This window comes from Odontomachus brunneus, unplaced genomic scaffold (assembly GCF_010583005.1).
Source record: "Odontomachus brunneus isolate Ranch 3 - 2012 unplaced genomic scaffold, Obru_v1 Obru_scaffold_005, whole genome shotgun sequence".
In the NCBI taxonomy this organism is placed as follows: Eukaryota; Metazoa; Arthropoda; class Insecta; order Hymenoptera; family Formicidae; genus Odontomachus; species Odontomachus brunneus.
In genome coordinates this window covers 3,870,240-3,886,746 of record NW_022639455.1, presented here as the reverse complement: position 1 = coordinate 3,886,746, position 16,507 = coordinate 3,870,240, and the positions used below count along the sequence as shown (strand labels likewise).

At 44.0% G+C, this 16,507-nt stretch overlaps 4 protein-coding genes across 6 annotated transcripts; 3 read left to right on the top strand and 1 right to left on the bottom strand.

The window, feature by feature from the left end:
* Positions 1-4,744: 4,744 nt before the first annotated feature.
* On the top strand, positions 4,745-5,871 carry LOC116849264. Its single transcript, XM_032826231.1, has one exon. The coding sequence runs from the start codon at positions 5,153-5,155 to the stop codon at positions 5,849-5,851; it is 699 nt and encodes a 232-aa protein (XP_032682122.1). The 5' UTR covers positions 4,745-5,152; the 3' UTR covers positions 5,852-5,871.
* Positions 5,872-6,102: 231 nt separating this feature from the next.
* Positions 6,103-9,468, top strand: LOC116849244. Its single transcript, XM_032826191.1, has one exon. The coding sequence runs from the start codon at positions 6,143-6,145 to the stop codon at positions 8,999-9,001; it is 2,859 nt and encodes a 952-aa protein (XP_032682082.1). The 5' UTR covers positions 6,103-6,142; the 3' UTR covers positions 9,002-9,468.
* Positions 9,469-9,688: 220 nt separating this feature from the next.
* LOC116849271 (uridine diphosphate glucose pyrophosphatase NUDT14-like) lies at positions 9,689-11,460 on the top strand. Its single transcript, XM_032826245.1, has 3 exons — positions 9,689-10,216; positions 10,631-10,704; positions 10,857-11,460. Exons 1-3 carry the CDS (start codon positions 9,777-9,779, stop codon positions 11,018-11,020), a joined length of 678 nt encoding a protein of 225 aa, XP_032682136.1. The 5' UTR covers positions 9,689-9,776; the 3' UTR covers positions 11,021-11,460.
* LOC116849250 (beclin-1-like protein) lies at positions 11,138-13,417 on the bottom strand. Of its 3 annotated transcripts, XM_032826208.1 has the most exons (6): positions 13,251-13,417; positions 12,883-13,049; positions 12,634-12,794; positions 12,155-12,567; positions 11,517-12,005; positions 11,138-11,354 (listed from the first exon to the last, which is right to left on the bottom strand). In XM_032826208.1, exons 2-6 carry the CDS (start codon positions 12,992-12,994, stop codon positions 11,237-11,239), a joined length of 1,293 nt encoding a protein of 430 aa, XP_032682099.1. In that variant the 5' UTR covers positions 12,995-13,049; positions 13,251-13,417; the 3' UTR covers positions 11,138-11,236. The 3 variants fall into 3 exon arrangements, with proteins under 3 accessions (XP_032682099.1, XP_032682109.1, XP_032682090.1); XM_032826218.1 differs by lacking the exon at positions 13,251-13,417 and having other exon boundaries at positions 12,879-13,208; XM_032826199.1 differs by lacking the exon at positions 13,251-13,417 and having other exon boundaries at positions 12,883-13,207.
* Positions 13,418-16,507: the final 3,090 nt, after the last annotated feature.

Sequence of the window (16,507 nt, the reverse complement as noted above, 5' to 3'; positions counted from 1 at the left end):
TATTGTATAATTATTAATCGACAGTATTTATCAAGACTTGCGCAAATAAAAGAAAACAAAGTTTGTGCAAGTGTTCTTTTAGTATGTGCTAGCTCATTTATCTATCTTAGCTAATTTTTCGTATCTATATAATTTTCGCTATAACTACAGGACCATTCTTTTGAGTGTAGATCATTTGATATTAATTGAAATTCGAACATACATGTGACATGTGATTTTTATTGCTTAACAGAAACAATATTTCGTGTCTCTCGTACAGTGTGCAAAACTTCTTCAAAGTTGGAATTGACGTCGTATAATTCGTATTATACGTCCAACATTGATTGGCGGTTATCGCTAATGCGCATTCGAATAATGGTATTATCTAATGACAACTGCGAGGACGAAGGGGAACGGCAACGTTTATCGTCCATACGTATAAAATGTAATTATGTCCTCTTGATTATATAAAGAACACGACGAGCGATACCGAGCGAACGAGCCGAAACAGGACCCGCGCGCGCGCGCGCGAAAGAGAGAGAGAGAGAGAGAGAGAGAGAGAGAGAGAGAGAGAGAGAGAGAGAGAGAGAGCAGGCTTTTAAAAGTATCTTACAAAGGGACGATAAGTTTCTGCCGGCACACAAAGAACCTCCCGCAAATTAACGTCCAGAAAATTGCGGCTCGATACACTCGCGATACACACAGGACGCAATTATATCTCCTAATTATGTGAGGGATCAAAGTGATTTCTCTCTTTTCTTTTCGCGCTTAATTGCGCCTAATGCTTTATCACGCGCACGTTCGGATCGTTTGAAATCGATATCGTACGATAGTCGCATTACGCGCGATCGCGTCTTAACGGTAATCTGAAAACGCCGACCGCTAGTTACGATTACCGTGCACCTGTGAAAATTGCAGCCGTCCACGCGTGGGAAAAAACACGGCAGTTTGATGTAAGTATCGTTAAACGGGCCTCAGTCGCATTCCAACACGAGGAGCGAGATCGCGGTGTGCAAGAAAAAGGCGCGCGCGGCGTTAGGCGAATTCGAAACGAGAAACCGTTCTTAGGAGAGAATTATTCAAATTGCCGATGAACCCCGACTCTGGCGAAGAGCACTCTGCTCCGCGTATTGTAACAAGTACGTAGAACCTGAGAGAGGAGCAGCTACCTACGTACGAGGAGCACGGATAACTGGTGTAGGAAATAACGTCGTGGGATCGTCGTCGCGCACGATCAAGGTTTCACCGTGATGTTTATAAGCGTTGCGTCCGCTTAGAAGTGGGAGAAAATAGGTTCTCTGCGGCATAATGCATTTGGGTCAGGATCCGTGAGAGAGAGAGAGAGAGAGAGAGAGAGAGAGAGAGAAAGAAAGTAGAGTAGAGTTGATTTTCACGTACGAGCACCCCTTAAAGTTATCGTGTGTCTTATTAGGTGGGATGCTAGAGATTAATTATCAATAACTATAGTACACGCGTTAGGGTAGTGAGAGCATATGCTCGGGTTTCCTGCCGAATGATGCAAGGGGAATATAAGCGCAATGTACGTGAATAATAAATGTACGTATAATAGTAAATGCAGGACACACATATTACGCCTATAAAGAGAGAGAGAGAGAGAGAGAGAGAGAGAGAGAGAGAGAGAAAGAGAGAGAAAAAAAGCGAAGAAGAGCAGGGCCCCACATCCTGCCGTCAAGTGCATTCTGTGCATCCTCTTGGGCGCATCCTGCGCGCTGTGTGACGTTCGCAGGTTCTGAGATAACGGTCATCGATGGAACCGGAAATAAGAGGTACCCATCGTGGCGCGCCATCGCCGCGAGATCGCAGATTACAGTGATTAATCCTTAAGCGGACACGCGACACTTAATTTGATTACGGTCTATTCTTTGGGTACTGTTGCCATTGTTTGAGCTTGCGCTCGTGAGTGATGTTTCTGGCGTAAATACACCGCAAATTACGGCGCCGCGATATCAACCCTGGATGCGTGTAATTATCATACATTGTGGAATTTTTCCGAAATTCGTTGTTTGCGCGACGGTGCCCCGGTCGTGGTAACACGAGACTGCGATTAACAATCAGCATTTGCTACGGCGCACACGACGTATAACGCTCATACATCCGTTGCGAATGATGTCGCGCGAACCAAAACAGGACATGATTTTCTAAAAAAGAGAGAGAAAGAGTATCCTACGAGCAACAAGAACACTCAAGGAACGATTGCTTCCTTTTGCCATAAAGAACCACCAGCGGCGAATTAACGTCCACCCGCTCGATCGTTATTTCCGGTCGTTTGAGCAGCGTTGATTGAGTCGATTATTCTCAGATTCCCAGGCACACCCGCGTAAGAAAGGAAAACTGTGGACGAAAGTCCACGAGGAAAGCGATCCTAACGGTTGGTTCGCGCGATTAAGAGACGCTTCTTCATCGGCAGGAAAAACGCGGCAGTGAGAAGCGAGAATCATCCACCGTTGCGAGACACGAGACGAGAGGAGACAAGACGAGACGAGTCACGTCGAGGATCTCTCGTCGAGAGCGATGTACTTACGCGGACATTACGGACCTCGGAGACGGCAGAGCTCGCGAGGGAAAAAGGAAACAGTACAGCGAGACAGCGGAGTAGGAGAGAGGAGCTTCAGGATCGGCGAATACATCCGTTCGTTTTAATCGCTAATCACCAATTACGCGAAACGTCCCGCGCCCAAAACCCCCAGAAGCATTTTAACGAGCCGCCGTGTCGCCCGGCTCCGGAATTTTACTTCGGCCCGATGGCTTCCACCAGACGGGCACCCACGGTGTGTTCAGGATATATCTCTCGTCCTCCACGTCGCCCATCCCGCTCACCCTGTCGTCCACTATCTCGCTCCGGCTGGCGGATCGACTATGTGCGTGTGCCCGTACCAATTAGTGCATACTTGGGCTCTCAGTGTTCGACAGCCTCAGAGCGGACCCCTCTGGGGTCCTTCCTCGGGGTGCTGCTGTCGAGGCCTCCGTCGAAATTTGCGGAATGGGACCGGCGGTTCCCAAACGACCGAGAAATCTCGTTGATTCGGGGGATTAGTCGTCGCCGGCGCGACGATTGATTCTTTTAAGCGTGCGGAATAGCACCAAGGACGGCAGACCTCGTTCGATTCGCGGATAAGAGGAAGGACGGAATAACCATCGTGAAATGCAGGGGCGATGCGGGCGATCTAAAATATACCGCATGCGAATACCGACTTTTCAACATTAGTTCAAATTTACGGTTAATTCTAGAAACTCGAACATTAAAAAATTACGTAAGCTCGAAACATGATTAAAAAAGATACACTAGATTTTATTTTAGAATACATTTTTTTCATATCTTCCGGGAAAAAGATGGAAATTTAATCTTTTTTTTTTAATTAACGTAGAAATCATCGAGGAATATAATTCTATTGCCTTGATATCTTTGCAATTCAATAAAGTTGAAAAAAAGTTATAATAAAGTTGAAAACAGTTATAATAAAAAATAAGACACATGTTTTCGAAAGCAATAACGTTCGAGAAGTTGATCTGGCTAAATTTTACCCACATTTAGGATTCTAAGGTTAAACGCAAACTCTGTTTAAACATATTATTAGAATAGAGTTTAAACTGACATTCAGGCTTAAACCACTATTAAGAAATCGGTTCTAATATATTCTTGTTTTGCAATCGCGATGTAACACGAGTCGGATTGAATCTGAATTTCTCTCACGAACTCAGAAAATGAGAAAGATAAATTATTCGGTCGCAAATTTGATCTATATCTCTCTGTTGCTTGGCGAAGGTTTTATCGTCGCGAGCTACCTTCCTCTCGCTTTATTCTCTCATTCTCTCGACATAAGAGCGAGAATCGATACCGCGGTCGATTTGCGGCGCGGTAGGGCAAGCGGATCATGCGGATACACGCCAAACACGTGGACGTATATACGTCGAATTACTCTTCCTAATGAGGAACACACGGAGGTATGAATTTGCGAGGGTGTCGTGTCTTCCCCGCAGGTTTTCGTAACGGTTTTCTGGCGGCGTCTTTCGCGCCGTCGAGTTTAAGTATACACCACTGTGGGAGCTAAGTAATAACTGCCAATGGAATTAGAAACGCCGAAGAGTCGCGGATAGTGGATGGGATGTACGTGACCGTAAGTTGATAGTTTTTTTTTTTTCTGCCGCGTCGCGCGTCGATGACGGTGCGCAAACGTGTGCACATGTGTGCACGCGGAAGTGGAAAAGGCCCGACGGGTATTTAAAATCTCTCCTCGGGAACGCGCGCGTGCGTTGAGAAACATTTCGTACGCAACGCCGATTGAATTAATCTCCTTCGATCGCTATCTCGTCTCGTGCGCTTCCCTCAGAGTCTAATTTGCGAAGTCTAATTTGTGCCGCGCAATAAGATTCAGCGAAACGGCACGGTGGGCGACGTCGCAGGTTCCTTCGCGAGGAAAAAGAGGAAAAGAGAGAAAAAGAGAGAACGAATTGATTGAATCAAGTATTACATGAAGCTATTTGTTCCCGATCGAAATATTTCAATTATTCTCTAGATTTCTATTATGTTTTCTAGGAAAAACTGTGAATACAAATACCAATTCCTGGACGCGTACTTAATCCTGAACATTTTTATCGTTTTGGTTTTTAAATACTTAAATATTTAAACTTTTAACATAAAAAATATAAATACTTATATTGAATATATTCCATGTTGAAAATTTAAATATTCTTATTTAAAGATCAAAACAATAACAATGTCTAAAATTAGATACGTGTCGGGGATATGATATTTTTATCTTTCAATTTCGTCCCGAATAACTTCATAATAGCTACGTTGCGGTATTTATTGCCAGTACTGAAAATCTATAGTACAATCAACATGAACTGTGCAGAAATTTTCAGTACTGACAATATTAAATCGGTCACAATCGAGAATCACTTCGATTTACCAGAACCGCGCAGTTCGACCGTCACTTCCCACCTGTCAACCGTTCGCGGCATTCCTGAACCTCGAAATTTTCAGCAAAAAACTCCGCGAATCATCTCGAGCATCATTCGGACCGTCAACATCTCCGCGAACAAAGTTCCCGCGGTTCGTCGCGACGGACGGATGCTGAGGCGACTCGTGTCGAATCCACCTTAACCGCAGATACGACTCAATTCGCCGCGAGAAGCCGCCTCGAATCGCGTCATGTCCTGCTTCGGCGGCCACGACGAGCAGATTTACCTAATCGAGATACTGATCGATAGACTGACGTTAACGCCCGGTAAAATCAAAGACATCGACGGGCACCCTATTGTGATCAAGATCAAGCTGTTGAATCTTCCCGTGTTCGAGATCACGCGCGATCAAACGGACGCGTCGAAGGTAGAATTGCCGCGCGACGGCAGTGTACGTTTTGCGACCGGCAAGTGCTGCCTGTTCGCCAAGCAACCGCGCGATCTGGTGCGCGATCTTCGTTCGACGAGCTTGAGAGCCGGAGTGTTTCGCGCGGGTGACACTTATCCCACAGCAGAAACCGAATTAACGCTGCCGGGTTGCCTGTGCGATCAAGTCGCCATGATCGGCAACGACCCTGCCAACCCGCCGAAGCCGTTCACGGTGAAGGGAGGCTTCCACCTTCTCGACCCGGGCGAGAATCCGTCCGGCACGCTGCACATGGAACTCACGATCGAGTGTCTGGGACGCTTCTTCGCGACACATTACGAGCTGCATCCCAAGTCCCCCGTTCTCGCCGAAGGCCAAGAAACTAGGGAATGGGAGTTGCACGTAAAGCGATATGTGCCGCCCGAATTTCTCCCGCAGAAAGAGTTGCCGGAAGTCCCACTAACGCCGGAGAAACCAAAGAAACCAAAGAAAAAAGGCAAGAAGAAGAAGAAGAAGAAGTAAGGCGGAAAGTAAGACTTTTAGAAATGAATATTTTTCAATAGTTTATTCCAAGACGTTTGCACTCTGAAGTGCGATTCTATATATTCGTTGAGTGATTATTTTCGTCACCATGGCGATCGTCTGGCAACTAAGAACGTCAGTTAACTTCGGCTCGAGGCGCACCGTCCGACTTCCGGCCCCGAGGCATTCACAAAATTAATGGCGCAATTCATGCAGGAACATCATTAACGCGTCGATTCGGGGTTGCTCTCGAAATTTGTCGTTGTACGTGGACACATTCAAGCACAAGGCATGGCTTTGAAGAAGAGGAAAATTCCCAAGTCGGAAGCGGAGCAATTGTACATGCTCGAGATTCTCGTGGAACGCGTGGATTTATGTCCGGGGAGAAATGCCGATGACGCCGCAGAACACGATTGTCTGATGGTGCGCGTAGAATTCATCGATCTCACGCCTGTCGATATCATCGCTGAAGAATTCATCAAGGTTGCCGGAGATGAAAGATGTAAGAAGAAAGAAAGTCGCTTGCTCGATGAACGCGCCAACCAGTCGGGTAAGTCGTGCTTGTTCACCCGTGCGCCGAGCAATTTAATACGATCTATAAAATCGACTCCTCTGAGTGTCGAAGTGTATCGAATTCCGCGCTCACTGACGGAGGAGCGTAACTCGCGCGACGACTTTCGGATTCTTCTTTGCGCGGCAACGGCATTTCTGCCGGAATGTTTCTGCGATCGAGTGGTCGAGGCCAAAGCCAAAAGAGACGGCCTACCGGAACCGTACACACTGAAGAGAACCTACACATTGGCCGATGAGCGAGGCGCTGCCTGCGGATCCGCGTCGATCTACTGGAGGCTGTCGTGCTTCGGAAGTTCGATTATCGAGCACTTGGCGCTCCGCGAGAAGTCATTCATACTTGAAGGTTTTTCTTTCAGTGAGAAATTTCGCTGCGCGACACAGTCCGACGAAAACGCGAGGGACGAGATGAGTAGAATGAGATACGACGACGGCACGTTCCCGCCGAACGAGATTCTAGGAACTGCGTATTTGAGACGACGCGACCAAGCGGATGCGAGTCCCGTGTTAACGAGACCGCAGTCACCGCCGCGTGTGTCGATAGACCAACCGGGATTCGAGAAGCTGACGAGTGCCGAGAAGCTCAACGATCGCAGATACCGCGCTTTGGTTTACGCAGCTTATTCCGACGAGCCTACTTGCTCGTGTCCACCGACGAACCGCTCGACGCACCCTCTCGTGTGTCGTTCCGGATGCCTTCGTCCTTGCTGCATGGCCCTGCGAAATCCCGACATTCTTCGGAATAACGTATCATCGTTCGCTATACCCGCCAACCGTGTTAGCGAGCCGTATTTGAAGTCGAGCGAAAACGACACAAGTCGCCCCGACGATCCTAACAGGATGAAAGCCGGCGGGGACAAGGAAGATATCCGCTCGAAACACGTCGAGTTACTGTGGAACGACGAGTACATGTGGCGTAAGGATAATATCAACCTGAGGCATCGCTTGATGGGCGGAAGCGAGTACGCTTATGCACCTTCTGAAACTACCACTACTACCGTTTTGTACGAGAAGAACAAGGAAATGGGCGCGATATACCGACCTCGTCCGAAATCTGCGGACGGGGTTATGATGGGATGCACTTGCCCGGGGAAAGACGCGTTGTCTGGGAGAACGGGTTCAGTCAAGTGCACGAGGAAATCGTGCGTGGGTGCGGATTGCATGATACGAGCCTTCAAGGAGGCCCAGGACTTTGTCGATTCCATCGGCAAGATGCCAGGATTAGCGGGTCTCGGCTTAATGGACCCATCCGAGAGCCCTTACTTCGGTCGAGACGCAGTCGGCGTCCAAAAGACGCCGAAGCGATCTCCCGTCTATCCCGTGGCGATAACGACAACGTCGCCGAATCTACTGCAACGCACTGCTCCTTGCAACACTAGAGCCGCTCTCGGTGCTGCCCCCGCGGTATCCTACGCCCCCGTCGCCGCGACACTCGCGATGCCGGGACGCTGTGGTATCGTGCGCGAGGCGATACCTACGTTACCGGAAGTGCCGTTACTCCCGCTCGTCGTTAGGCCGAAAAAGAAAGAGGATAAGAAAGAGGAGAAAACGGAGAAGCAAAAAGAGGCGGACGCCGCGGCGTTCGCGCCGTCGGACATCGAAGTCGGCCCCTGCGGTGAGCCGAAGTGTATGTCTCGACGGAAAGTACCCGGTCGATCATCGCAGTTGGGAAACGTTAACAATTCGCAGAAGGCGACGGTGCAGTCGAAACTACCGTCGAGTGTGATCCCCGTTAAGAGTGTCGATGGTTATCCCCGTGAACGGGGACGACGTCCGAAAATCAAACCAAGCCCAGGTCCTGATGGTGATCGCGACGTCGAGAAAATGCCCCCCCTTAAGGTCAGCAAAAGAGTGATGCGTTACATTTACACGATCGGCGAGGTTTATCCCGGTATCGCTTACGGACACAAGAACTGCATAGATCCGCGAATGCGAGTGCCGGCGAACATGGGCTGGTTGTGGAACACGGCCGACACGGTGGGCAAGTTAAAGCCGCGGATCGGTTGGAAACCAGGCGCGATCGGACGTTATCTGTACGGGCTGCTGAAGGAGGCTAAGCTGGGCTCCCTGGAGAAGCATGATCGAGCGAGGTCGGTGCCCTCGCGCACCACCGTACGCCGTGGCAAAGCGTACAAACCCATGAGCTACGCTGCGAAGCAGGCGAAGGAGGGCGAAGAAGAGACGGAGCCGCCGCCGACCCTGCATATTCATCGGAAGGACGGTACTTACCACGTAACCATGTACCCGATCAAGGGAGAGACGACGGATGAGACGCCGCGACTGGAGGAGCCGACGAAGCCGGTGCAGTTCAAGATAGTGAGAAAACGGGACGACGCGTCCGTCACGTCGAGCTCTACGGCGTCGGACTTGGAAATCGAGTTCTCGCCACCCGCGGCGGTCAACAGGTATCGCAGGAAGCCGGACGTGGTGCATGTGGACACTCAAGTAAGGCAGCAGGAGATATTAGACGCCCTCAAGCCACCCGAAACTCCCAGAGCGAAGAAGGAGAAGAAAGCAAAGAAGGAGAATATGGAGAAGAAAGAGAAGAGCAAGAAAATGGAGAGGAAGGGGAGAAAATAACGAAATAGTCGCGATTTCCACCATCGCGTGTTAACTCGGCGTGATCGCGAGAAAGAAGCGGTGATTGCATCAATGATTGATCATGAAAATAATTTACTCAGAGAAGAAAGACCGACAGTGTCGCGGTAAATCGATGTTACTCGAAGGCGGAAACAGAGATACCCTACGTGTCCGTGTATACGCGATCTATTTTCAATCTCATCCCAATTTCCTCGCCTAAACCTCACCCGAGCCTTATCGCGATAGATCAGAGTTAGTCCCGAGTTCAAATCGAGTATATCATTATCTGTGAGAGAAAGGATTACCTATATTTAATATCACGCTTTGTATCGCCAGTAACACGCACATTGACATTCGGGAATTAAACATTGTCTCAAGCCATTTATGACTGAGTATGCTTAGAACTAACCTTGTGCAAAATCAGCTTGAATATTGTATATAAAGGACTCACCGAGAGCAGAATTCATCGCGCTCTGGGAGAAACTCCAAGTAGTTTACGTCTTAGCTCGAGCTGGGGAGAACGTCACAGCAAATTAACCGAACATCGCGAGAATGGATGATGCACGGCACCACGTTATCGTTAACGGATGACATATTTTAAACTATCTCAGTAGATTCACGTTTCGGCATTCGGCATTGTATTACGCGCGCCATCTATAGGTCGCACGCAGTTATTATATATATAACTCGTTATCATCGGTTTGATGGCAGTCACGAGATATCGACGTGCTCGAACGGTATCTTATTAGTGTTTTGACAATTGCAAAAGATAGAAATGATTAAGGCACAGGTCGAGAGGAACACCGCCGTGCGCGAAAAGATACTCGATCTACATGACGTTCACGTGGGAGAGGTTCCGCAGGATTCGCCGTGGCTAAGTACCGTGCGTATAAACTACACGCAAGATGGGCAACATAAACAATGGGACGTTATAAAATCCCATGACAGCGTGAGTATACTGATCTTCAACACAACACGAAAGAAGCTCGTATTTGTCAGGCAATTCCGACCGGCAGTGTATTACTGGTCGGTACCAGGAGAGCAAGACAAGATCGATGTCGAACATTATCCTGCAACTTTGGGACTGTCCCTAGAGCTCTGTGCTGGTATCGTGGACAAGAATAAGTCTCTGATGGAGATAGCGAAGGATGAGTTGAGGGAAGAGTGTGGTTACGAGGCACCTTTATCTGCATTCAACCAGATTCTCACCTATAGGTATTAGTCTCAAACAATTCTCATTGCAATATCCTATCCTTGGTCCAGATCTATAATGTGCTTTTGTTTTGTTTTGTTTCCTTTCCTGTCTTGTTTCCTTTTTTTCTTTCTGACTTAAATCTTAAATATTCTGCCAGAAAAGAAGCAAAGGGCACATTATAGATTAAATATTGGTTCTCTTCTGCCAGAGAAAAATATATGCAAAATATAATAGATGCAAAAATGATTTCCAACATAATTTATATGTTTTTTGTAGTAAAATCTAGATATATTTCCTTTTTTCTATATTTATTATAGATATTTATAGATTATAAATATTTGCTTCATTTAAAATTGCCTGCTACAATAACAAAAATAGATATATTGAAAAAGGTTTATAAACTAAGAATAATATTACTTCTATATTTTTTTCAGATCTAGCGCTTCTGCCAGTGCAAAACAAACACTTTTCTATATAGAGGTCACAGATGATATGCTTATACATCCTGGTAAGTTTAAATTTAGATATTATACTCCAGATGATCTCTTATGAAGACAATTTTAAAGGACCATATTTTTGTACTACTATTAATAAACTATATCTCATGTGCATAAGCGAAAATTCTTCAATTTATCCAATTTGAATCTGTCGTCATACTAGGCGGAGGTTCCGAGGCCGAAGGTGAGCTCATAGAAGTGGTCGAATTCAGCATTCCAGAACTGAAGGATTATATGAATTCTGAGGAAGTAACGAGTCCTTCTAGCTTCCTCTTTGGTATATCCTGGTTTCTAGTTAATAAACCTGAACACTGCTCATATGATTGAAACAAAGAAAAGAAACAAAGATTTTCTTATTGTTACCTGGAGTAAAGAAATATAAATTATATGAATAAAAAACCAACCTTCAAAATTTTATAGCAGTTTAGAATTATCAGGCAGAAATCATTCAGTTGAATTTATTTAAAATACAGCATATGTACACAAGCAGTCACGCGAGACAATTGAATAATTAATATTACGCAAAATCACAAAAACCAACACTCAATTGCCCAGTTCATCTTTTGTGAATTGGGAGCTGACCCATGCAAGACCCCATTTTAGATTTGTTAGTAAAAATTTTAAAGCCTTGGTCCACTGTTCCTCTGAGTTGAACTGTATCCTGTAAAGAGAAGAAATATTCAGTTAATAATTAATCAAGCGATAATGTTATTTATAAATAAGTTTATCAATTTATAGATAAATTAAAATGTAGATATCAAATATAAGTGAAGATTCTTAATTGTAACTAAAGATATCCATGTTGATTTGTGCTGAAACGTACTTTACAGAGTAGGAATTGCCTGTTGCGGTGTCTTCTATTTTACCACGGTCCATTCTGTATGGTAAACAAAAGCCACTGTCTCCTTTCTCTACTTGTTCCTTAAATTGTTGCAAGCAATCCAAAAACGCCACCATAGCTGCGTCGAATTTCGTATCCCACAGGAACTTGAACCCACCACTTCCATACAGAGGAAGTTCTTTGTTCTGATCCAGCGCTTCGATGTAACTGTGATTGCCGAACGGCACCAGACGAAAACGCTTAAACGTCAAATTCATTTTGCGCGCAAGAGACGACAGTAAAAGCGTTGTTTGTCCCCATGCGGCGTTTATTTCACTCCAGTCCACTGGTACACTCGGCAATCGACCTAGTCGAAACGAATTGATAGTTCCAAAGTGGCCCGAATGCCAGATGTGGAATGTGGCGTTGAAGACATTCGTTTTCTTCAACCTCTCAAGCTGCGAAGCTGCGTACGCCAACTGGCACTCCAAACTGCAAAAATATTTAATTTTAGATAAAACAATAGTAGAAGAACTAAAAGTTTAGTAAGAAATTATTGTTCATGTATAATGTCAAATGTATGTATCAATGTATATCTATTTTTATGAAAAATGGATTCTTTTGTAGGAAACTTCATTCACCTGCGACATTCGTCTTCAGCCAAAAGGACATCTCGTTTGTGTTTAGAATATTCTTTCCAATACCTTTCCTCTTCACTTTGTAATCTTTCCCTTTCTCTTTCCTGTTGTGCTATAGCATTTTTGGTAGCTATCTCCTCCTTTCTCAATGCTTCTAGCTCTCTTATCATTCTCTCCTCTTCAGACTGTACATCCTGCAATTCCTTTGTTAAGTTCTCCATCTCTACATCCTCATGTCCTTGGAGTTGCTGTTCTATTTCTAGTTTTTTCAGGTACTCATTGTAATCTGACCATTCTCCTTCTGTCATTCGTAATTGTTGATCCATTATTATCAACAGGCTATCTGTACACTCATCACAAAGAGGGTGGTCTGCTGAACTGCTACTGCTAAGAATGTCAAATAATGTTGCTCGTACCTGGGAAGTATACCAAGATCAGAAATTAGAGCAACACATAGATTTTACTTCCAGACATCTCTATACCTTTAGATGATGACTTAAGCTCTCAGTTTCACCGGAATCACCAACCAGCATGAATCCATTTGTACCATTTCCTGATTCAGTCAATCTGAAGGGTGGTACCAAGTGTTCTATGCTATCGCTTTGGGTTTCTAATCCTCCGACCACTTGCTGCTGTATGGGAACTGCAGTCAGATAAATGATTATGTATCTTATGATATCGAACCAAGCATCAAACGATGATGTTACCAATACGAAATAGAAATTACCTACGTGAAAGTTCGGCAAGCGTATGCTCCCCGAGATGATCAAAACTGGAATCGAGTCTAAGTGGTTGTAGACACCGTTGGCATGCAAAACTCACGTTCGTCTTTATGTCCACCATCGTATACGTTGATTATTATCGAGGAGAACCAAAGAAAACTAAAAGAACCACAACCCTACCAGGGAACGTCTTTATTTATAAATACAAGACGCATAAAACAAGATGCATTGTGTATAGCGAATCAACTGTAATTAGGAACGAGTTGTAATTATGATCGACCGACGAATCGATGTTCGACTCTTCCTGTTAAATAATCGACTATTTCTCAGGTATTCCTAAATTTCATGTCTTTTTAAAAGTAAAGATTTTCCTCTACCTTATCACCGACCCATTTTTTAAAATAAAAAAGATCCGTGTTGTTGAATCGTATTCTTCAAGAATTACATTTTTCAACTCACGATTGAGTCATACTATTTAGAAAGTACGTCTGACTTGTCACTGAGTCTAACCACAATCTCGGTTCAAGTCGGTGGCGGCTTGCAGCAGAGATTTCGGAACTAAAGTGACTTGTCTCATGAATCATTTACTCGAATCCTATTTAGCCAAGATATAAACCATTAAGTGAATAATTTTTTGCAATTACTAGAGAACACTAAACAGTCCATCAGGCGCCTCTTTCGATAATTCGGCTTTCCCAATTCCAAGTCTTACGCCACTTTATTGTACTTCTCCGCTATATCGTTCTTTCCTTCTCTTTTCAGTTATGTGTAGGATATATTTGTTTCTTTTTAAGTGCAAAAAGTGTAAGATAGAACACTAAAAACACAGGTCTTAAATATTCGACTGTAGTATTCATTGTGCAGTATTCTCAATATCATTTACTTCAATATTTCAGATATTAAAGCAATTTCGTGTATTTAGAGAGTTGTAAAATAATTAATTTTGCGTTACTATATTCAGGCTATGCTGTGCCGAACTTATCGATATGTCTCGAACCTGCGCATTGCGCTTCGAGAAATTCAATCATAGCAGAGAAAAGCATAAGAGCGGCCACCAGCCTGATTTCGATGGTCAGAGCTAGGTGCATTTTCGAGACGCCATCTAACAAAGTGCGCCTTTAATATCTGTTCGACAATTGTGAAATAATATCCACGAGTGGATAATTACGAAATAAGGACCTTTGCACGTAGAAAAATTTTAACCGTAACCGTAAGGTTGTAAGAAAACCACAGACCAATCACAGTCAACTATTCCTCGGACGCAAGGAGAATAATCAACTCTGATTGGTCAGTTTTCTTACGACCTTACGGTTACGGTTAAAATTTTTTTACGTGCAAAGGCCCTAATGATGATCGAATAATCAGTAATAAATATACCTGAGCAAGGCAATGAGCTCTATACATACTGGAGCGAGCCGTCAGCCTACAATCTACATAGAGTGCTTTCCAATTGCAATATTCCTAGACACTTTCATGCGACACAAATTGCATTTTAATTGTCGTAATCGTCGACACAACACTACACATCCGTACTCAGCTCAAAGGCTACTAGTCGGCTGTGTAAACTAGTGTTTTCTAGTGAAAATTAAAATTAATAAGCGTAGCGGCTTGAAAAGAGACTGGCATTTGCGACGTGAAGTAGATAATATCTTTTTTATTATTTAGATTTTATTATTTATTATTAAGAAATACCAAAATATAAGCATAGTTGAAAAATAACCCTAACTTTACCCGACATACATACATATTAGTACACACTTTGTTCCAATTGAATCGTGCACAACGTTACACTTTGTGCATTTCTGTGTACATATATGTCAAGATGTGTTAAGCAATTGGAAAGCACCCTTAAATTGGTGGTAAGACTGTCGGGAGCGGTGCACCCGGACACCTTGGACACGGTGCATTTGGACACAACCAATCACAGCACCGTGTGATTAGAAACATTTGTAGGGTCCTTTGGAACAGCGACTTGTGATTGGACTGTGTCCAATTGCCCCGTGTCCAACTGATATACACCCAAGACTGTCTCACTTTATACTTAACCAATCAGCGAACCTCAAACAAAGATAGCCTCACCACCAAATGCCTCTCGATGGCATACTCTAGCTGTCTCACTTTATATTTAACCAATCGTGAACCTTGGAGAAAGATAACCTCTCCATTAGACGCCATGATGGCTCACTCCAGTATGTATAGAGCTCACTGGGGTAACAGCTCTACCAAAAACAATATGCTCCACAAAGGCTAGGTAGACGGACCGTTGTAACGGCTCGCTCATGCCGCTGACTGAGCGGTGCTTGGGCGAGATGGGGGCGCGGCCGGGTACTGCAATCACGCGTGTGTGAGCATGTGATCGAGCGTCACGCCATAACATTCTCAACCGTCGAAACGAGCATATTGAGAGCTGCCGCGTCATTTTCTACATTATTCCATGCCGATTTTTAATAGCACGTTTTGACTTCGCGACAATTGAGGCGATAATTAAGACAAATTAAGACGCGTACTCCTCATGCGAGCAAGTGTTGCGGGCTTTATCGCGACAGGTAATTTTTTTTACCGCGTTTCATTAATTTTTTTAGTTGTTAGGTACAGAAACGTCGTGATCGAGTTCCTCAATGCCGATCAAATATTATCATTATCCATTTATTATTCGAGTATTATTACTTCTTTATGCGGTTATTATTTGATTATTGCTATTACCCATAGAAAAGCAACTCGGGCGTGCCGCTACAATTTCTTTGCCTCGTCTTATTTAGTTATTATCGCTGTTGCCCAGTTATCATTCATTGTTATTACCGATTATTCAATCATCGTTATTCAGTTATTAATCACTCGCGAATATTATCACATGATTGAGTAGATATTATTATCGCTACCATTTAATATTCGAGTATTATTACTTTATTCGATTATTATTTAATTTATACGGTTATTATTTAATTATTGCTATTACGCGTAGGAAAACAACTCGAGTGTGCCGTTACGATTTCTTTATCTCGTCTTTGTTTAGTTATTATTGCCGTTGCCCAGTTATTGTTATTCATTGTTATTACCAATCATTCGATCATCGTTATTCAGTTATTATCCGCTAGCGGCTATTATCACACGATTTTCGATCAGGTATTATTATCACTATTATTTATTAGAATATTATTACTTTTTTATAATAATTATAATAATATCTGTGCTCGACAATCGTGTGATAATAGCCGCGAGCGGATAATAACGAAACAACAATGATCGAATAATCGGTAATAATGAATAACAATAACTGGCCAACGGCAATAATAACTGATTAAAGACGAGGTAAAGAAATTATCATAACGGCACGCCCGATTTGCTTTCCTATGCGTAATAGCAATAATTAAATAACCGAATAAATTAAATAATAATCGAATAAAGAAGTAATAATATTCGAATATTAAATGGTAGTGATAATAATATCTGTTCGACAATCGTATGATAATATCCGCCAGTGGATAATAACGAAATAATGATGATTGAATAATTGGTAATAACAATATCTGGGCAACGGCTCTAACAAAAACTCTAGGCTTTATAAAGGCTTGGTAAACCGACCGTCGTAACGGCCGCTCGGGTTGTTGACTGAGCGGCGTTGGGGAGGGGGGGG